At 49.7% G+C, this 20,765-nt stretch overlaps 3 protein-coding genes and 1 long non-coding RNA gene across 11 annotated transcripts; 2 read left to right on the top strand and 2 right to left on the bottom strand.

Moving 5' to 3' along the window:
- Positions 1–31: 31 nt before the first annotated feature.
- LOC117148931 (RNA-binding protein 25) lies at positions 32–4,447 on the bottom strand. 4 transcript variants are annotated; one of them, XM_033316654.1, is made up of 7 exons: positions 4,381–4,447; positions 4,025–4,116; positions 3,695–3,936; positions 2,205–3,336; positions 1,325–2,153; positions 613–1,253; positions 32–529 (listed from the first exon to the last, which is right to left on the bottom strand). In XM_033316654.1, exons 2-7 carry the CDS (start codon positions 4,085–4,087, stop codon positions 434–436), a joined length of 3,003 nt encoding a protein of 1,000 aa, XP_033172545.1. In that variant the 5' UTR covers positions 4,088–4,116; positions 4,381–4,447; the 3' UTR covers positions 32–433. The 4 variants fall into 4 exon arrangements, with proteins under 4 accessions (XP_033172545.1, XP_033172544.1, XP_033172543.1 ...); XM_033316653.1 differs by having other exon boundaries at positions 4,284–4,440; XM_033316652.1 differs by having other exon boundaries at positions 4,025–4,440.
- An 88-nt stretch (positions 4,448–4,535) lies between these two features.
- LOC117148933 (NAD-dependent protein deacylase Sirt4) lies at positions 4,536–5,870 on the top strand. Of its 3 annotated transcripts, none has more exons than XM_033316658.1 (3): positions 4,715–4,805; positions 4,866–4,883; positions 5,008–5,870. In XM_033316658.1, the coding sequence occupies exon 3, from the start codon at positions 5,076–5,078 to the stop codon at positions 5,763–5,765; it is 690 nt and encodes a 229-aa protein (XP_033172549.1). In that variant the 5' UTR covers positions 4,715–4,805; positions 4,866–4,883; positions 5,008–5,075; the 3' UTR covers positions 5,766–5,870. The 3 variants fall into 3 exon arrangements, with proteins under 3 accessions (XP_033172547.1, XP_033172549.1, XP_033172548.1); XM_033316657.1 differs by having other exon boundaries at positions 4,866–4,952; XM_033316656.1 differs by lacking the exon at positions 4,866–4,883 and having other exon boundaries at positions 4,536–4,805.
- Positions 5,871–5,949: 79 nt separating this feature from the next.
- On the bottom strand, positions 5,950–7,573 carry LOC117148935. Of its 3 annotated transcripts, none has more exons than XR_004459956.1 (3): positions 7,175–7,573; positions 6,456–6,645; positions 5,950–6,395 (listed from the first exon to the last, which is right to left on the bottom strand). It is a non-coding gene; the product is annotated as an uncharacterized LOC117148935 (long non-coding RNA). The 3 variants fall into 3 exon arrangements; XR_004459957.1 differs by having other exon boundaries at positions 5,950–6,342; positions 6,464–6,645; positions 7,175–7,569; XR_004459955.1 differs by having other exon boundaries at positions 6,464–6,645; positions 7,175–7,566.
- A 21-nt stretch (positions 7,574–7,594) lies between these two features.
- LOC117148930 (proton channel OtopLc) lies at positions 7,595–18,513 on the top strand. The gene is made up of 7 exons (XM_033316651.1): positions 7,595–7,780; positions 8,111–10,229; positions 13,708–14,496; positions 14,555–14,672; positions 14,732–14,828; positions 14,895–15,080; positions 15,150–18,513. The coding sequence occupies exons 2-7, from the start codon at positions 8,386–8,388 to the stop codon at positions 16,451–16,453; spliced, it is 4,338 nt and encodes a 1,445-aa protein (XP_033172542.1). The 5' UTR covers positions 7,595–7,780; positions 8,111–8,385; the 3' UTR covers positions 16,454–18,513.
- Positions 18,514–20,765: the final 2,252 nt, after the last annotated feature.

The raw sequence follows: 20,765 nt of genomic DNA, 5'->3' as shown, positions 1-20,765 counted from the left end.
AGAGGAGAATTGGATCAGTGACCAACTAAAATTTACATGGGCTATGCGATTTTTATTTTTATTGCATCTGGAGTGGTGTAAATTTATAAGTGAATTCGGTGTATATTTACAAATATCGATGATTATTAGTTATCAATTAACGCCAACAAGGTGGATTTAGAAATCAATGAAGCTGCTCTTTACGATTGGCTCGCTTCTCATCAATTTCTTGTAAATCCCTTGCACGCGACAGATGCTTAGAAAACAAAGCTGGACATTTGGCCGCAACAATTCCCGGAGCACGCCCCTTATGTACAATTTTGTAATCGCATAGGTTCCGTAAGAGTAACTTAGAATCTAACTTCACGCTGTTGCTCCTCCATCGATCCCTCGATCCGCACCTGCTCCCGCCCAGTTCCCCAGCGATGCGCACGACGGGCATCTCATGTCCTTACTACTTCCCCGCAAGGCCGCTCTTCTTGGCGTCCAGTTCGTAGATGAGCAGACGCCACATCTTCACCACAAAGACCTCGGCTTCCTCGTCGAGTACCTGAACATGCGAAACAGCGAAACAGAGCGAGAGGGATAGAGTTTGGATTAGTTCATGGAATGGCAATGGGTAGAACTACTCACCATTTGCACATCATCCAAGATGCTTTGAGGCGGGCTGCCGGCCAACACTTTGGAACATATAAAGTCCACTAGCGTCGGCTCCGGCTCACCGATATACTCGATGATTTTCTTATTGATCCATGGACGTATTTTGCGTTCCATTAGACCGCTGTCAATCTCGTTGCGGTCAAGCTTATAATTAAATAGCTCCTCCTTTTGCGTGGGAATCCTGTCAATAATGCTTTTTATATGCCGCCGTTTTTCATCATACACCTTTGCACCATTCTCATCCTTTTTGATGTTCGCAGCGGCAGCATCTGCGCTACTGCCAGCAGATGCAGCTGCCTCATTCTTACCATGTTTGCTGTTGCTATGTTTGTTGCTGCTGCTGCCGCCGTTGTTCTTGCCGCCGGATGTGTTCGAACCGGAGCCGCCAGAGCCGGATCCCGAACCAGAACCCGACCCCGATGAGCCGCCACCGAACGCCTGGGCGATCTTCTGGCTAACGGCAGCGGCTGCAGCGGTGGCCGCCGACACGGCGGAGCTTTGGCGATCCGCCGAGCTGCTGTTGTTGTTGCTGCTGCTGCTGCTGTTCGCAGCTCCGCTGCCGCTGCTGGCTGCATGATTGGATGGCGTGGTGTTGCTTATGTTGTCATCGTAGTCTGCGAAGGCAAGGTAACAGCAAGTCATCAGAGGATGCTCTACGATCTAGTTTAGTTGATCGAAAACTCACCTAGCGGGACCAGTTTACGCTTCTTGGGATTGATGTTCTCATCGTTGTCGTCGTCGTTGACGAACACTCCGGTGGCTTCTATCTTCTTCTTCTTGAGGTTATTGCCCAGCGTCAGCGAGATGAGGGGCATGGTCATGGGCGGCGTGGCCGAGGGCAGTATGGCATCGTGGCCCGATTCTTGTTCATTAAGCATCGCGCTCTGCGTGGGAGTGTGGATCTGGGGCAGCGAATCGCGCGACTCACTGTTCTGCCTGCTCAGGCTGTTCGACAGCGACTGGTCGTTGTTGTTGTTCTTGGCATAGACACCACTGGCATTGGAAGCTGTGTCGGCCATGGATGCGCGTTCGTCGTTCGACACGGAGTCATCATCATTCGTACCGGCCATGTCTGGGTCGTAGCTGTCCAGCTGCTGGCTCTTCTGTCGCTGCTTCTGCCCCTCGTCGTCTTCGCCCGTCGCCGAGGCGGCCGGCTTGCGCTGGTGGATCGATGCTGACGACGCTGCCGGAGGCTCTTGGTTCACATTGATCAGGATGCGCGGCTCGTAGAGCTTCTCGATCTCGAGACGCGCCTTTTCGAACTCCAGCGACGGATTCTCGTATTCCCCGCTAAAGAACTTGGACTTCAGCTCGGCCAACTCTTCGGCCTCCTTCTCGCGATCCTTGGAATCGGCATCCGCCTCGCGCACTCGTTCCGCCAGTCGCTGCTGCAGCTCGCGGCCGCGATAATACAGCGAATCGTCGCGCTCATCGTCGTAGTCTTCGACGAACTCCTTCAGTCGCTTGGCGTCGGTCTCGCGCTCCTCCTGGCGCAGCAGCTCCTTTAGGCGGTACTGGTGGACATAAAGTTAATTATGGTTGATTACGAGCATGTGGTCACTTACCTTCTCGTTCTCCTTGGCCTTGCGCTTCTCGCGAACCTCCCAGTCGGTTAGGCGCGTCTGGTAGGCGATCTCCTTTTCGCGCGCCTTCTTTTCGGCTTTCTTGCGGTCGCGCAGTTCGTCCTCCATTTCCTTTTCACGCCACGTGTCCCGGGCTGGCTTCAGCAGCTTCTCCTCGCGTTCCCGTTCACGCTCCCTTTCGCGTTCCCGTTCGCGCATCTCGTTGCGCTCCCGTTCGCGCATTTCGTTGCGTTCCCGTTCCCGCTCGCGCTCACGCTCCCGTTCCCTATCTCTTTCACGTTCGCGCTCCTTGTCGCGAAGCTCGCGCAGCTCACGCTCACGTTCCCGTTCGCGATCCTTGGAGCGGGATTTGGAGCGGCGGCGACGTGTCTCCTTGGAGTCAGAGCGGCGGTCCTTCTGTGTTATCTCGATGGCAGACGACGACTCCTTGCGTCCGGTGGAGGAGGCAGATTCCTTCGGCTCCTTAGCTGTGTCCTTGATCACAACGGTGACTGATTCCTTGTCCGTCTTATCCGACATGTCAGCCCCATCGGCGGCGGGTGTCGAAGAGGTGGCTGTGGCGCCGGAGGAACTGGTGCCCGCTGTCGATGAGCTGCCAGACTTGCTGGTCGACGACATGCGCTCCATTTCGCGCTGCTTTTTGCGCTCCTTCTCCTTGCTGGCCGCAAGCTTCTCCTTTTCCTTCTCCTTCTCCAGCTCTTTGCGGTGCTCGTCTTCCTCCGCACGCATACGGAATTTGCCTATCTCGCTGCTAATCAGGTTGCGCTTCTCTTCCTCCAGGGTATTTTCGCTTAGCACCTTCATCTTTAAGTCTTCCTCCCGGCGTGTCTTCTTATTGCGATTGGCGCTGCCGTACAAATCGGCGCGACTGCTGCTATCGAATCCTTCGAACTCATGCTTGTGCTCTTCCAGGAACTCGTGCATCTGGGCAATGGCGAACTCGTCCTCGGTCTTTTCGTCCACTGGGTTGGAGCGATCGCCGTTCTTGCACTCCTGCTCCTTGTAATCCTCGATGAGCACCTTGTTCTTGGCATCCACCTTGGCTACCAGCTTCTTGCCATCGATCTCCATCTCGCTGAGCAGGCGAACGGCTCGCATCGCCGCAATAGGTCCGCTGAAAGAATGCCAAGGAAAGCGGTTAGGCAGAGTATTTGTAGGAACAATTGGAGAGTCAAATGGGTGGACTGCCGTTGGCTCTAAACATTAACGTATACAAGCTTAACCCTCTGTTCAATTGTTTAAGTGCTCGAGTAGTTATTTGATCGCTTTCGGCGTAGGGAGCATTCCTAGAAGAATTTCAATCTTTTTATAAATAAGCTAAGCTATTCTAGGAAACGCATCTAACACCGAATGGGAATAGTTCTGCTGCTCTTTATGCAATGGCTCCTCAATTACTTTTCTAGCATTATTTAACTAATCTCGAAGGCCCTAAGCCTTCCTAAGTGACATGACAGATTTATCGTTGAACATACTCAAATTCGCAGAAGCCGAATGTGGAGACCCGTTTCCAATTGATGACCATGCCGCAAGCGGTCAGGATGCGTTTGAGCAGTGCCTCCGGGACGCGTTCGCTGATGTTGCCCACGAAGACGGTAATGATGGGACCGCGGAACTGTGGCTGCGGCTCCGGCGGTCGTTGGTATACTGTCGGCTGTGAGCTAATGGTGGCCGAGTTGCGGAAGCTCCTCGGCGGCTTGGCCATGTTCTGCATTATCTGAAAGCGAATGGAGTAGGTGGACAAGGATTTGGCGTCACATTCTCATAGCTCCATGGTGATTGTGACCTAGAAAAGGTGGACTTACGTGCGGCGGCGGTATGGCTGTATTCATGAAGGGCGGCATGGGCGCCCGCGGCGGGTACGACATCTTGTGCGCTCCGACTCCTTTGCGATGTCCTTTGAAAACACAACTTTAGCGAGCTTGCAAAATTAAAGCCGACAATTCACAAACACATTCACGCACGCACAGACGACCAACACACACACACACAGGCACGCACGGATGGGCGCAAACGCTACACGGAGTGATAAATGTGTTTGTGAATGTCCTGCTTTGTGCTTACGGAGCTGGGAGCCCGCAAGGTTCACTGATCAGATCTCGGAAAGGCTGGCCTGAAACTTCTGATTTCACGGCGCGTGCTAAATCCACGCGTAAATTACCGAATAGTATATCTTTTTTCTGCGGCCTCTGCTCTAGAGATGGTAGCTCCTAGCAAGCTGCTATCGGCTGATGGCGTGTAAAAATCGATGGAAGTCGTACAGTTATCGGTTGCCAGTACAATCGATTTTAATTCTCTTTCAACAGCGGTTAAGCCTATCGTTGCTATCGATGTGCCTGCGCTCACCTCTAGTAACGTAACCGAAAAACAACTAAATAATACTTGTGATAATACATAACAAAACAATGCGTGTGGGCCAGCTGCTCCGCTTCCGGAGCACCAGCCTGTGCAGCTCCACCGCCAGGCAGGAGTACGTGCCGCTTCACAAGCCCGTCGTGGAGGACGACATAAAGCGGCTGGAGGACTTCCTTCTGTCCAAACCGAATGTTTTGGTTCTCACGGGCGCTGGCATCTCGACGGAATCGGGTGAGTTTCCTGATTTTCCGATTTTTCTATATTCAGAAGCCATTAACACAACTATTTCAGATTGACTTCCAAACGCTTGTACATTATTCATTTATTTATATAATGCTAATTTAAAGTGACTTCTAGCTTATACTGGGATTCGCATTAGTATTTCATTTAAATCAACATTTCTGGCCCTCTAAAAACTTGATATAAATTCCAGGCATTCCCGATTACCGTTCCGAGGGCGTGGGCCTCTACGCCCGCTCCAACCACAAGCCCGTCCAGCACATGGAGTTCGTCAAGTCGTCGGCGGTGCGCAAGCGGTACTGGGCCAGGAACTTTGTGGGCTGGCCCAAGTTTTCTGCAACACAGCCCAATGCCACGCATCACGCGCTGGCCAGATTCGAGCGGGAGGAGCGGGTCCAGGCGGTGGTCACCCAGAACGTTGACCGGCTGCACACGAAGGCGGGCAGCCGAAATGTTGTGGAGGTTCACGGCAGTGGCTATGTGGTCAAGTGTCTGTCCTGCGAGTACCGGATCGATCGTCACGAGTTCCAGAGCATACTGGCGTCCCTCAATCCGGCCTTCAAAGATGCCCCCGACATGATCCGGCCAGATGGCGATGTAGAAATACCGCTGGAGTACATCGAGAACTTCCGGATACCCGAGTGCACGCAGTGCGGCGGCGACTTGAAGCCGGAAATTGTCTTCTTCGGGGATTCTGTGCCACGGCCACGAGTAGATCAGATTGCCGGCATGGTGTACAATAGCGATGGCCTGCTGGTCCTCGGGTCCAGTCTCCTGGTCTTCTCCGGCTACCGCGTTGTCCTGCAGACCAAGGACCTGAAGCTACCGGTGGCCATTGTCAATATTGGCGAAACGCGCGCCGATCACCTGGCGGATATCAAGATCTCCGCCAAGTGCGGTGATGTCATACCCAAACTGTTCGACTTTCGCAACTCGAAAAGCGCCAGTTAATCCTCACAGTTGTTATATGTTAACCTCCCACTAAATTTGTAGTTATGGAAAGCCAGGCTTCCTATTTTAGCTAAAAAATAAATGTTAAAGATTAATATTTGCAAATGGAATGTAGCCTAAATGAGTGCCGTTGCAACGGAGCTCCTCATTTATTGTTGTGCCTTTTGGCTCATTTTAGCTCAGGCTCCTCTAGAGCAAAACACAATGACACGCTTTCCGGGCAAAGGGTTCGCTCATCCCCCAAGCACATGGGTGCCGCGTCCATGTCCTCCGCATCCTCTCTCGAGTGGGCTCTCTCTCAGTGTCCTGTGCGCTGAAATTCCAGCACATCCCAACAGGAAGCGGAAGCAAGAGCGCCGGGGAGAGCTGCGCACTTCCGTTCGCTCCCGTTGAATGTTTTTGTTTTTGCTCCAGGCCGCTGCTCTCAGTGCTCCACATAAATGAACCGCAATTGAGGCATCGGCATCTCCCGCTCGCACACACATATCACGCACACACGTACACGGCCAGTGACACTTTTCACACGCTGTTCATTACCCCCCCTCCGACGATCCCCTCCTCCGGCCATCGTCCATTCCTGCTAGGAAAACAATGCGTAGGCCTCGCACAATGGGCAAAATCGAAGGACTGCTAAGAAATTTTATAATTATATTAAGTAGTGGTCATGGTTAGCATATGCAAGCAACATACATACATACCCGTCTACTGATTTTCTCTCCAAAATGGTCAGATTTTTGGCCATATCATTAAAATTCTTTGTCCAAATACGGAGTGTCATACCTCGTTGGTCTCGTAATTTGACCCTCAATCGATGGAGAATCAAATTTAGACATTTTATAATTTTGCCAATTTTTGCAAATTTTGATGATGTTACCCCTTACTGAAAATGCAAAAAGTGGAAAAAATTAAATTTTTCTAAAGCTTCCAAAAAGTGATATGGATATTTAGCATTGGTAATAAGCAGCACAAAACAGTTTTCCTTTTAGCAATATGACCATTTTTAGCGAAAAAACCGTTTTGCAAATAATGAAGTTTTGCCCAAAACCGTATTACGGGGCAGAAAGTCCAAAACAGTCCGATTTTAATCCATATATGATATATATATATATATCCATATATAATAGTTGAAAAATGGAATATCGTTCTTCCTGATCTTTTAACTGAATTGCCAATCGATTTGCATTCAAAATAGGATTCAAAAGGAAAACTAGTACTCTGAAGAAACACAAGAAGCGTAAAAAAGTATGCTATGGAATTCTAAGTCTAGGCACGTCATTATAACATGATAAATAATCAGGAGTTTACTGGTTTACAAAACAGTATATAAAATGTTTTTGAAGTAAATAGCTTAGCAGCTAAAGGGGCATTTTCCACATGGATTACTCGTGGAAATTCGTGCTGGTGCCCACCTGTAAGTAGTTGCTGTACTTGCACTCCTTTCGACCGCCACTTGACTTCCTACCCTACTTTAATCTGCGTCGCGGATTGCGGGATTTCGTTATGCCGTTATTCCGTTATGCTGTTATTCCGTTATTCCGGGATTGGATGTGCACTCGAAACTGGAAACTTTTGCGAACAAAGGCAATTGGAATCCGGTCAAGTGCGTTGTAGTTGTAGTTGCGAGCGAAATGCCGTTCGACAACCACCGTCAGCCGGCACCGTTATGCGGCGCTTTCTCTCACCATTTCTCTCATTTCGTTCTCTCACCATCTTACGCTCTTGCTCTCGCTCTCGTTTGAGATGAAAACTCATTGCGCTGTGGGTTCCATTGCGAGTTGAAACTCGGTCTTCTTCATTCTAGAATTAAGTGCCGCCGCAGCAGGAGTCGCAGAGCCAGTCGGCTAAGTAAATGTAAATCGAGCACAAGTCCGTGCGTTCACCGAGCAGCCGGAACGGAAGAATACACGGACGGAGTCCGAAACCGGAACACGAACCATAACCGTTGATTTTTTTTCCTGTGTGCTAAAAGCTGTTCAGTGCCAAATAATATATGTTTATTTTTTTCTAAATTAAAAGTGCGTTTATGGTTTATTACGTTTGTGGAACCAATGCCTAATTTTGCCATTTGCAGAAAAGGGAAGATGGAAATCCCTATTCCCTTTTCTAATCCTTTTTTACCCACCCCTTGATTCCCAGCTTCCCACTTCCTACTACGCACTTTCACACACTCACGCACTCTAATTGCGTAAAAAGCCAAATGCGCAGCAAACTGCACTGCCACGCCCCTTCCAAAAACGCCCACTGCTCTGCAAAAACAGAGAGAGCGAGTGTGAGTGGAAGGAGCAGACAGAGAGAGCGGGATGCTGTGCGTATGCGTGTTTTTGACACTTCCTTGTGCATTTTAGGGATACACACAATGTGCGTGTGCAGTGAAATCAAGTGAAAAGCCAAAAATCACCAACTAACTTAAAATATTGAAAAACTTAAAGAATTGAGCGAAAAAGCGCCAGGAAAACAAGATTGGCACGCAGTTGAACGGAAGCCAACGCTAGAGGGCGCCACTGCTGGCGTGTGTGTGTGAAGGAATTTCCTGAAAGGACAATAGGAAGAGAGGAGTAGGGGAGGAGAGATAGAGAGAGAGCGAGCGCAAACAAAAGGGGAAGCCCCGTGTGCGAGCGAGATGGACAGCTCGCCGGATCTGTCGCTCAAATTGCGACGCGGTTCCAGCGATTCGCGGGATAACTTCTACATGGATTTTGCCCAGGGCATCGACTCCGATATCGAGGAAGTGGACAACACGGCCAACAATCAGGAGGCCGGCGAGGTTCCACCGCCGCCGCTGCCCACAGTTTCGCTGGCCGAGGAGGTGCTGCTCCTGGTGGCGCCACCGCCGCCACCGCCCTCTTTACTGGGTCAGCCGCTGCCCACGCTAACGGAAACGGATGATATTCCGCCCACTCCCACACCGCCACCACAGCAAAAAGACGATGAGGGTGACGATGAGGAGGAGCGGGAGGAACCCGATCCAGAACAGGATCAAGGAGCCCCAGCAGCCCCTTCGCCACCGGGCTCACCGATTAATTCAGTCCTGGAACTGGAGCTGATACCACCACCTCCATTATCGCCCATGGAGGATGCGGGCCTTCGCACCGATGACGATGGCGAAGGCGAGGAAACCGATGATGCAGAGGAGGTGGCGGCCATTCCGCCTCCACACGAAATGCTGGACATGGAAAGCAATCCCGAGGAGGAGGAGGAAGAGGAGCAGGAGGAACAGGCTTCCCAGGAAGACACTGCCAAGGAAGAAGACGAAGAGGAGGACGACGACAAGTCCACGCCACCACCCCCACTGCCACCGCTTCCCTCAAATTTCTCCTATGTTCAGGGCCACAATCTCGGCCAGGTGACCCCGCCCCTGACCAAGTCGCCATCCAACTCCCCCTCCCCGCCTGTGACACCACCGCCCTGCCCGGAGCTCAACATCAGCCGGATGGTATCGCCGCCTGCCCAGCACATCAGCCAGATACCACCGCTCACGCCATCCGACGAGAGCGAGGGCGAGGCGGAGTCCCAGCCGAACTCGCCGCCACCCAGACTGGATGCGGAGCAGCCACCACCCGATATGGATCAACCGGAGCCCGAGGATCAGCCACCTGAGCCGGAAAACGAACCCGAACCCGAGCCCGAACCCGAACCCGTAAGCGGAGCTCGGGAGGACTACAGCCGTTCGCTGGATAACGAGGATGAGTCCACCACTATAACCACACCACCAAGCAACGGTTACTCTGCCTCCTCTATCATAGCTCCGCCGCCGGAGCACTTTGCGGAACTAGATGAGGACAGGGGCTTTATACCACCACCACCCTTGGAGCAGGAGCCCGAGGAGGAGGAGGAGGAAGAGGAGGAAGAGCTGACCAAGGAGACGGACGAGATATCCGTGGACAGGGAATCGCTGCAGGATCAGGGCGGCGACAGTATCAGTTCACCTCGGCCTGCCAGCATATTGACTGGATCCATTTCCACATCCGTTGGAGGCGGAGCAGGAGGATCACCAAAGCCCGAGAGTCGCGGTCCAAGTCGCAGTGGCAGCCAGCGATCGCAGCTGAGATCGGGATCCCAGCAGGGATCCATTGCCGGATCCCGCGGTGGCTCACGCATCGGATCTCGCACAGGATCCGTGGCCTCCGCCCAGGCGGCTGGCGTTCTCTCACCCCAGGCCTCGCTCAAGTCGCAGACATCGATTCGCTCGCAAGGACAGGCAGGCGTGCGAAGTCCTGCCGGGTCCATCAAGTCGGGATCGCAGCGCATGCAGAGTCCACAGGCCGGAGAGGGAGCTCCGGCGATGCCCTCGCCGCCGCTGATGAGGAGTCCGCCGCCGGAGCTGGCCCGCCAGATGCACAGTCCGCCAAGGATCACGACGCCGCCAAGGGTCTGCAGTCCGCCGCTGGTCAGCAGCCCACCCAAGCTGGCCGAATCCGCTGCTGCTGCCGTGGGAGTCGCTGCCGCCGTCAAGGAGCAGATCGGGTGAGTTTTGGAGAGAGTGAAGTCTTGTGGGTTATGATGATGTGATATGCCATGACAAACCGTTCCACCTGTTGACATGCTTTTGGATAAACTCATTGACAATGGTTATATAGCTGGGGAAATACATTGTTTAGCAGCGCTATTATGTTAAAAGCTTTGCGTATGATAATCGCATTAACAGCTAACTAATTTAACTAATCACAAAGAGCTTAGATTTTCGCTTAAGATTCGCGCAAGTTTTCGCCCAACTTGAGATGTAAATCTCACAGGGCTTCGGGCTAAAGAAACTTCTACTTGAGATGCTGCTGCCGCCTCTCGTATCTAAGTGAACCATCACGTCTGGTTCTGGTTTCGAAGTTCCTGGGGCACTCCATTAATTGCATAATCGTACTCAGAATGCCGTGCCACCCCTACCACCCCCCGCCCCCCTTCTCACAAATTTCAACTAACTACTTCGTCGTCAGCCTCCATTAGTCGCTGCTAATAGCTGAACAAAACTGTTTAACTTGTGTGCTCGTGCTGGCATCGTGTCAGTGCTCTACCTGGGCCACTCCTTCACTCCTCCACTGCCTCATTGCTGCACTTGGTCCTCTGGGGCGCTGCCTCTGCCACGACGAAAGGCGCCATCTGCATTCGCTTCGCTGCTCCGCTGCGGCGTTGTCTGCCTGCATCCTCCTTCGTATCGTATGCTCTCCACATTAATTAAACAAACCGTTTCCAGAGCAACACCCTCACAAGTTTCACGCCGTAAACAGAGCCGTAAACGGAGAGAAACGAGGACGATGCACTGGGAAAACGGCTAGCTGTAGTCCTAGTCACTTGAAGGTTAAATATTTGATAGTTAGCGAAATGTTTGCCAAAACTTGAAAGCATAATAGTTCAATTACATCAATACCCAGAAACTTTCCATTCAATTCAGTAATAGAATTTCGTATTTCGCAAGGAGCACACGGCGTATGCGGCATTTCAAGTGCGTATACGCCCGGTATGCCGGCGGCCATGTGTGCACGTACAGCTGGAACCGACTGTAGGTTACGAAGGGAGGATTGTACAGGTGAACACGACCTGCTCGATTGGCTTGACATGCACAAATTGTAAATTGTTGCAGGTGGAAAAAAAAATGAAAAGGCAACAGAACGTAGAGGTAGCAACGCAGAGGTGAATAGGATGCCCGACCAGGTTGTTGTCCTCGGCCATTGCCACGCCCATTATTATGGCGCTAAATGCAAGTGGCTCGCCTGCAAATTGCCCCCAAGCCGGCGCAAAAACCACCGCAAAATGGGTCAATTGAAAGTTTGCTGCGCCATGTGCTCAGTGGCGACTTTTGTGTGTGGGTTGCCATTGCGGTTTTGTCCGAATGCAAGGAGCAGCCAGTAATGGACATTTCCATGGAGCCGGGTTGAATGCATTCGCTCGCACCCATGAATACTTGATGTCTTCCGCCTTTCGAGTCGAGAATAAACAGCTCCGTCTGACTGACTGAGGGTAACCGGATTGATGGTTGCCGATTGAATAGACGCTTCTTTGATCGATCCAACTAACTTTCTGGCCATCAGGAAATCTCGCCGACGAACTAGTCAGTCATTCGATTGCAAGCTGGATAATCCAGTGAAATCACGTTACTTCCTTGTGGCTCCTAGTTGCGATTAAGAGTAACTCATGGAGTGGCACTTCGCAAAGTGTTTACTCCTTTGACTTTGTGGCGCTGGCAGAATGGAGGCGAGGTGAAAATCCAGGTGGAAATGTAGAATGCGCCAGCGTCATCCATTTATGCAACAGTCAGGGGGGCAGAAGGTTGCCGTCGTGTCGGGTTAACAACCCCGAAAAAAATACGAGGACACAACAGGATGGAGCATGGAGCACGCAGCACGCTTTTTGGAATCAGATTACAAGTGCGCTCGAGTGCACAATCCACACAATCCACACAATTGCAACCGCTCCTCGTGTTGCATGCACCACTGTCTCCGTGGATGGCTGTGACCTGATGTCAAGGTTATTCATAAGCCCGAACCCCATCTAAATCCGCCAAAAACCCCCTTCACATTTTGCCGTTTTAGTGCACACTGGAAAAAAGTGGGAGTGCTGCGAAACAATCTATGTTTTATTTGATTTTCAAAAGCTAAAGTATAGTGAGTAATATTAGGGTATGCATAATGAATATGCAGCTATATATCGTTATTAAAACTGGCCAAATTTTCTTTCCGTGTCTACCTACAACCAGATGTTATACTGATGCCCGGCATTATTTTCGAGTGGCTTTGCGATTTGAAAGTGCACTGGGGTGTAGCCTCGATTTGAATGCGAATAAATGCGTGCTCGGATCGGATCGGCTTGGATCGGATGGGATTGGATCCGTTTGGCTATGCCATGGCATGGGAAACGTGTGAAGCAGGATGTGGCCCCTTGAAAACACAAGCTCACCTCCGCCCCCCGCACTTCTCGCTCTTCTTTCCCATTCCAGATTCAGATTCACCTGTCATCCAACATGTGTCATGTGTCATATGCATGCCGTTCCGCCTTAATTAAACATCCCAATCACGTAGCGAGCATATTTCATATTTCCATTAGGCCAGCAAACATTCTGCGATTGTGTGAGTGCCGCCAGCTAAAAAACATGCACAAGTCTCTATAATCTCTTATCGGGCGTACAGTGCGCGCCATTATGAATGGCACACATTGCTGGATTTATGGTGGCAATATCTAGTTTTACCCCTTGTTCGCCATTTGTTTACTATACCAGCTAATACAGTTTGAGATCAAAGTTGAAGCCGCCATAGTTGCATGAAACGCACTGTACGCTTCGCACTTGTATCCCGATTTGTGCTGTATGTCCACTAGACGGCGATTAGTTTCAATTGCCCGTGGCGTATGGTTGGGGACTTTTCATTAAGTTTCTGTTTCGAGTGGCTATTGTTCTTTTTTTTTTTTTTGCCAGCTCTATGTGTTTATCGCGATCTGAATATGTATCTGTATCTGAATCTGAATCTGAAACTGGATCTGCTTTCTGCTATTAAGCGCAATTGTAGAGGGCATGCTGTGTCTGCCGGTGGGTGGAAGTGGACGGTGGGTGTTCCGGAAGGCCAGAGATTCCCCCGGAATGCCAGCGTCTATAAATAGAGGGCCATCTTCTGGCAGGGTTTAAAGTTCAGTCGAAGGCTGGTGGCTGGACACCAAGTTCAATGTATCCGCGGCGGAAATGTCTGGCATCCGATACAATAAATCCCAGCACACTATATATATATAGACATGTATATAGATGTATATATATGTACCATTTTGGTGGGGGGACCATTATTTAATTAAGCCGGTCGCATGTATTTGTATCTGCAAAATCGGGTGCGGGGCCCAGAGCCCAGACCACCGATTCAGTGAGTCCACGTCGGTCCGCCAATCCAGCCACGCATACCATATATATTCGCCAATCGCTGATCCCACTAATGTCGGCCACATCCGGTTCATCTTCCTCTTCCATATCCAGCTCTAGCAGCTCCACCGCCGAACCGTTGGAGCCATCGAAGCCAGAGCCACTGAAGCCACCAATAGCCACCGTGAGCTACCAGGATGAACAGAAGCCATCACCACCAACAGCTGCTGCTGCTCCAGCGGTAACAACGGCTGCAACTACGGCGGTCACCAGCCAGCCGAGGTCGCACTTCACGAGCAGCCACCATCACTACCACTTGCCGCACCAGTTCCAGCATCCGCACCACCAGAACCACCACACCCACAGTGTCCGGGTGCCCACGCCCACGGTGCCCAGCAGCTATGCCCCCCCACCGCCGCCCGACAGCGGAAGCAGCAGTTCGCCCGTCGATCGCCGGCGTCTGTTCATGGCGGGAGTGGCTCCTCCGATCGCCGCCGGCGCTGGATCCCTGATGGCCATGCCAGCCGAACCAGCGGTGGCCATATCACCGGGAAGGGTCTCAGCACGGTCAGGTTCGCAGCACCACGTGACCATCGATGAGTCGAGTTTGCCCAGCCACAAGGGCAACATACAGGAGACTCCGGGTCCCAGTGGCCTGATCATTGGCGGAGGAGATGGCGACGGCGATCGGGATATTGGCGGTGGCGGTGGGCCGGACAGCTCGGATCCGCCCTCCTCGCCCGGTGGCAGCAGCTCCCAGCCGGCGCTCAGCGGCAGTCAGGCGGACGGACAGCTGGCGCTGATGTATCACTCGCACCAGCTGACCAACTATCCAGTGCTGCCCGCCATCAAGCGCACGCACCGGCCATCCTTCGTCTATCCGCCGATGCCGAGGGTCAAGGCGTGAGTAGATTGGATTATTAGATTACTGGCAACTATATTATATTATATATATTTACAGCGGCGATGCACTGGCCACTCTTTTCTCCGCACTCTACGGAAAACTATTGGTCGTCATGGGCATAGCGTTTCCCATGGCAGAGGTTATATCAACCTATATCCCACCCTCTTTCTATGAGGTAAGCTATATATAACTAATAGCTATATCATAAGTATAATCCTTCCATCTTCCGTTTAGGTGTACTATTTGTACTTGTACATTGGCAGCATGATATTCCTGCTCTTCATGTACGCCACCTTGATATGGGGACGTCCCAAGTTACCAGTTCCGATTGGTGAGTTTCGAAAAAGTACTAAACTAAGTGGATTCATTAATCGAAAGCGTGTCCTTTCCACACCAGCTTCGCCGAATAAATCGGCAACGAAGGCGAGTGGAACGGACAGCATGGACGAATCGGATACGGATAGCAACTCTGTGCACCATCGACTTCCGCCGCCGATTCCTGTGAGGCGACCATCGCTGCTCTCGCCACTTGGACGGCGGGATGCTCACTACGGCAGCTTCTATCTGCGCATGGGCGCCGTGGGTAAGTGTCCACCGTACTCCTCCAATCATTTGTGCACATTATTCTAAAGCTTTATGTGATCAATTATAGCCTTTGGAATTGGCAGCATGATCTATTCGGGCCTGGAGTTCGGGCAGTACTTCGAGCTCAATCCGGACACCAAGTGCCACAACGTGCTGCTGGCCCTGACCCCGGCCACCCGGATGGCCTTCATCTTCATCCAGATGTACTTCATCTTCCTGAACAACGAGCAGATCAAGGTGTATCGCTACAAGATCATCGCTCGCTTTGGTTTAATGCACATGATTGGCACGAACCTGGCCGTTTGGCTGAATGTCCTGATCCAAGAGACGAAGCACGAAATATTGACATTCTACAATCCGGAGAATCGCACGCTGAGGATTTCGCACAGGATACCGGGACACTCCAGAGGACATGCCATAATCCAGCACGATCCGACGGCCCATCTGCGAGTGCCGCGCGGTTTGAAGGGGCCGTACCAGATCTTTGAGTGCCGGCGAACGAACATCATCGGTACATTGGTGCAGGACGCCTCTCCATTTCTGTTTCCCTGCACCATCGAGTACTCGCTGATCTGCGCGGCCATATTGTACGTGATGTGGAGGAGCATCTCCAGGCCACAGACACCGACGCCCCAGCGTCCAGATATGATCAGCTCGCCGATGAAGCGATCGCCGCATCACTATTCCGTTGACTGTGCCCGTGCCCACAAGGGATTGTTCGTGGGCATACTCATCTTAGTGCTGACCATCATATCGCTGATCATCTTCTTTGTGCTTATTTCACGGCCGGAGTTCGTGGCCATGGCCGTAACGGAGGTGACCATTTGCGAGCTGCTCATCTATGGCACGGCCACGATAGCCACTCTGGTGGGAATGATTCAGATACGTCATCTGCAGTACGATGCCTACAGGAGTTTCTCGCTGGATGACATCCTACTGGTGGGTGCGCAAACCGGCTCGTTTCTGTACAACATATTCACGGTCATCGCCGGACACTTCACCCTGCGCAGCGATGACATGCTGGTGCCCATCAATGCCCTGGCCTCCATTGTCCAGACCGCCTGTCAGACCATGTTCATTTTGGATGCTAGCCGGCGGCAGGCCGTCAGTCCGGATCATTTGCGCAAGAAGCCCGGACGCGAGATCGTCACCTTTATGCTGGTCGTCAATCTGGCCATGTGGGCCATCAGCACGCTGGAGAAATCACGCGCTGAATCGCATCCCATACAGCTGAACTTCTACGGCTTGTGGGCCTGGACGATTATCACGCATGTGTCGATGCCGCTGGCCATATTCTATCGGTTCCATTCGACCGTGTGCCTGTGCGAGATCTGGAAGAGGGCCTACAAGCTGAAGCCCACGTATATGTGAGAATTCGCCCGCTCGCGCATCCAGAGCATTGCGCAGCAGCAGCAATTCTGCGAGGATCTCAAGACGAACCTGTCCTACTGCTACTGCTCCACTACGCTGGCTGGCGGCGAGCTGGAGACCGTCGAGGAGGTGGATAGCGGCGAGAGTAATTCGGCAGAGGATGCCGGTGCCGGATCGGGAGGATCAGGGGGAGCTGGCGGAGCCGCCGAAGCGGGAGAGGCCGGTGGAGAAGGGCAACAGGGCGGCGACAGCAGCTGTGGACTGAAGGCACCCATCCGGGCACTGTCGCCGCAATCCCTCAATACGGAAAAGGCCTTCTGTCCGGTTTACGTGATCAACGGCGAATGAGTTTACGCGCACTTTGAGTTCATCGACGCGATCAGCGGCCATGAGCTCAGCTTTGTCTAGGACTTGCATCTGCTGGACACCGCAGCACAACAAACACACCACCATACCAATCCACCCACCAACGAAACCAAAAACCATACAACTAGGCACCCATCTTCGAGAACCACCACCAAGCAACAAACAACATTTGACCAAGCGGATGCAAGCGTTGAGAGCGAAAAACATATCCTAGAGAGGAAAAAATTAGAAGGACATGCGAGTCCTCCTTCGGGTCTCAAGCGATGGGAAATCAAGAAGTCGAGCACAAGCTATGATAAAACAATGGGTTAATCTTAGGATTCGCAGCGAGGATAAATCAATGTTGAAATCACAAGCAATGCCAGTAGGGCGTATACGCAATAAATTCCCAAGCAATTGTCACTAGTGCGTATACGCAATATCTTAAATGGTTTAGCCTCAGAACGTTCACTCACTACCATATTGATATGCAGATTTTAGAGCATTAAACAAAATGTTGTAGGCGATTTGAGATATTTGGGATCTCTGGTGGCAGAAAGTGAGCGCAATGAGTAGTATTGTAGGCAAAACACGTAACAGTAGATGAATTCATGTTTATCCCCCCACTCACATACAGCCGCAAAATCTACGAAAATATCAAGTTTGATAAATGTTGAAAACGGTCGCAATCAAGAAACTGGACAACATTTTATATATTTATATATAGCAACTGACTGAGGAGGATCAGCAAAACGGGTTGTGAACCAACCGCACTACGAGGTATGCCGCCAAACTAACGATCAACCAAATAGAGAGCAGTATACCAAATATGCATAACCGAACACAGCGAGTTCTATCAAAGATATTTACAATGATAATTAATCGGCGTTCCAAAGCATAATGGATATATTTCAGCAACTACAAGTTAGAAAACGAAGGAGAATGGATGAAGAAATGAGAGGAGTTGAGAAGAATAGGGATTGGAGAAGTCATTAACCCCACCAGAAATCGAGGAACCGCAAAAGTTATTACACAACACTGTACTACAAAGTAGACGGTTCACACAGCCTAGCACCTAAGGATATATACTCACATACATGCATATGTAGAAGTTAAATCCGGTTTGCAGAAGACCCCTTTTAACGCCCCCAAAACCCCATCCGCACCCACATGGATTGTTTGTTTGAGCCCCTTGTTGAGAGCCCTGATTTTTTAGCATAGCATTTAACCGAATTTGTTAACTTGACTTGAATGCGAATAGGTTTTTATGTGATACGTTTGTGCTTGTTCCCCCATATTGCCCGAAAAAAGCCCCCACTTCAGTATTATGAAAGCTCAAAGGAAACCAAATTGTAGATGGACAAATCAAGAGATTGCGAATAATTCCAATAAAATCACTTACTGTAAGACGCACAAATCTATTTAAGGTGGTATATAAATATGTCTGTGTTTTTTTTGTCTACCATAATGGTATAAGATACGTATAGATATAGACTCCTCTCACACATACATACGATGCGATCTATGTTTTCAATGCCAAAGAGTTCATTACGTTGCCTATGTTGTAATTGCTTTCTAGTTGAGTTCGAGTTTTTTGAATCTACTGACTCATCCATTGTATATTCAAAGTTATATGAATGCCAAAATCGAAATCGAAATCAAAACCAAAAATCTTAAGGGAAAACAAACAAACAAACAAAAAATATAAATATATATATACATATATATTAAATTAGTTATTTCAATTTTTATACTCGTACTAAATTTTTAACTAGAATTAACTGTAACTTTGTATGCATTTTCTTACATGTATTTATTGTACGCCGACTCGCAACACTGCTCGAAAAATCGCACGTTAAGCGAAAATCAAAATTGAAAATTGTATTGTATTTACAGGCGATTGTATTAGAATTTATTGACACTAAGTAGTTATGATGAGCGATCGAACTCATTAGAGGAACTCCTAATCCACGTAGAATCGAAGGACATTTTATGCGAAATTAATAAAACTCAAAGAAAACCGGAGACAACAAAAAAAAAAAAACAAAACTGAAATATTCAAGTTATACCCGACAACCACTATTTGTTCTTATCATTCAAGAAGAAAAATCAAAATAAACGTAATAATCGTAATTGTGGGACTCACTTTTAAATTCGACTAAGAAATGAACTTTCCGCGACTACTTCTGAACTTTTAAGCCTCGTTTTTAACAATTTAATGCTTTAAATTCTTGTATATTTTCCAAACACAACCACTATTATTCCTTTCGCTATTCTGTTTCCAATTTCTGTGGTTGTTTTTCAATAAACTTTATTTGAACTGTCTCTTTGAATTCATATGACAAGTAAAATATTATTATGGTTACGCATGGTTGCATTGTTCAAATATTCCCTAGGGGTATTTGCTTTATTCGAATAGTAAGTAATTGCAATTCCATATTCCACACTGTTCCATTTTCTAGCCTCTTCCGAATATCCTAGAATCCATTTTTGATTTCATTTCGAACCCTTTTTCCAAAAGTACTCAACCAATACAACTTGACTAAGCCTAGGAAAAGCAATTTGTATTAAGTGTTACAAGTATATTTATACGTATTTACAATAATGGCTATGATGATAAAGTTAAAACACAATGTAAAACTAGTCGTGAATGTTCTGTGTTCCCCAAGCATAAATACACCACCAAGTCCTGTACACCCGAATGAAAACTATATTGACTATAAAAGAGCAGTAAATATGCAATAAATATGAATAATAAATTGAAACGTAATTCGATTACTATGGAAAATGGCGTTGTTTTTCATCCCAAATGTGGGTCATCGACAACTTAAGTAGTGTTCTGCGTAAGGAGTGCGCTTTTTGGAGCCTCAGGGTGGGGTTCTCAACTGGTGGGGCTGCCCAGGGGGGTGAGGGGTTGTTTTCTGCAAGGAGAACTATTTTAAGTTGGGGAATGGGCGCAGTAGCAGATACAGATACAGATAGAGATACACACTCGCAATTATATCTTGAAGCGCGGGCATGTATCTGCGAGTTGGAGCTACTCCCGCGATTTTCCCCCTACGTTTTTGCATCCCTTAGAGCGAGACGGACTATGGCATTCCCCACAAGCTAACTCTCTCTCTTTCTCGGCTGCGAACCCTTTGTGGATGCTGTTTCCCCTGACGCGCGCTGCAATCTGTGGATGCCATGTGCCAGATCCTTGGGTATATACACGCACCAACTGGTTACCCGGGATTGGAACCACGCCCTGGCCAACCGAGCTGGCCGAAAACTAGGTTAGCGTAGCTCGAATACATGATTACACACGAAAAGCAGGAGAGTTGCGAGATACACGAAGAAAGGGTTAAGCCGCCACTCGATTGCCAAAAGGAGCGAGAGATATGATTAAAAAAAAAAATAATTGCATCTGTTGGATACTATGCTTTCCAAAAAGGGATAGTCCCATGTTTTCATACGAATTTCCATGCCGGGACTTAGTCCTAATTCAATTAACTTGCCGCCCAAGTGAACTTATTGTTTATATATGTATATTTGTGGTGGGTGTGTGTTATGGCTTTTGTTGTTAGTTTTTTCGTTTTTTGTGGGCACGCCTGCAATTAGATACAAATGCGAGCGGCTTACGTACATAAATGCACCCTGTTTGGCGGCAAAAGCTGAGGACCAGAGGTGAATGTCCTTTGGCAGGACTCGACGCATGCGCTGCTCCTGGGCAAAGCGGAGCCGCACTGCTCGTCGCACTTTTGCCACCCAAAAAAAAAACAGGAGGAGCACCAGAGAGCCACCCCCACCCCGGGCCAGGAGCTTTTGTGCATCTTTGGTGGCACTCGCCCCGTGTCACACCTTTTTGGCCCATTAGCGTCTTTTGCTGCACATAAGTATGTGCGGATGTACATATGTATGTATGTACTGTGGGTCGCCCAGGGGAGTTCCCCTTCGAGTTCCGATGGCGATAATCTGATTACGCCGC

The sequence above is a fragment of the Drosophila mauritiana genome, chromosome X (genome assembly GCF_004382145.1).
Source record: "Drosophila mauritiana strain mau12 chromosome X, ASM438214v1, whole genome shotgun sequence".
Classification (NCBI taxonomy): domain Eukaryota; kingdom Metazoa; phylum Arthropoda; class Insecta; order Diptera; family Drosophilidae; genus Drosophila; species Drosophila mauritiana.
This window is presented reverse-complemented; position numbering and strand designations above follow the sequence as displayed.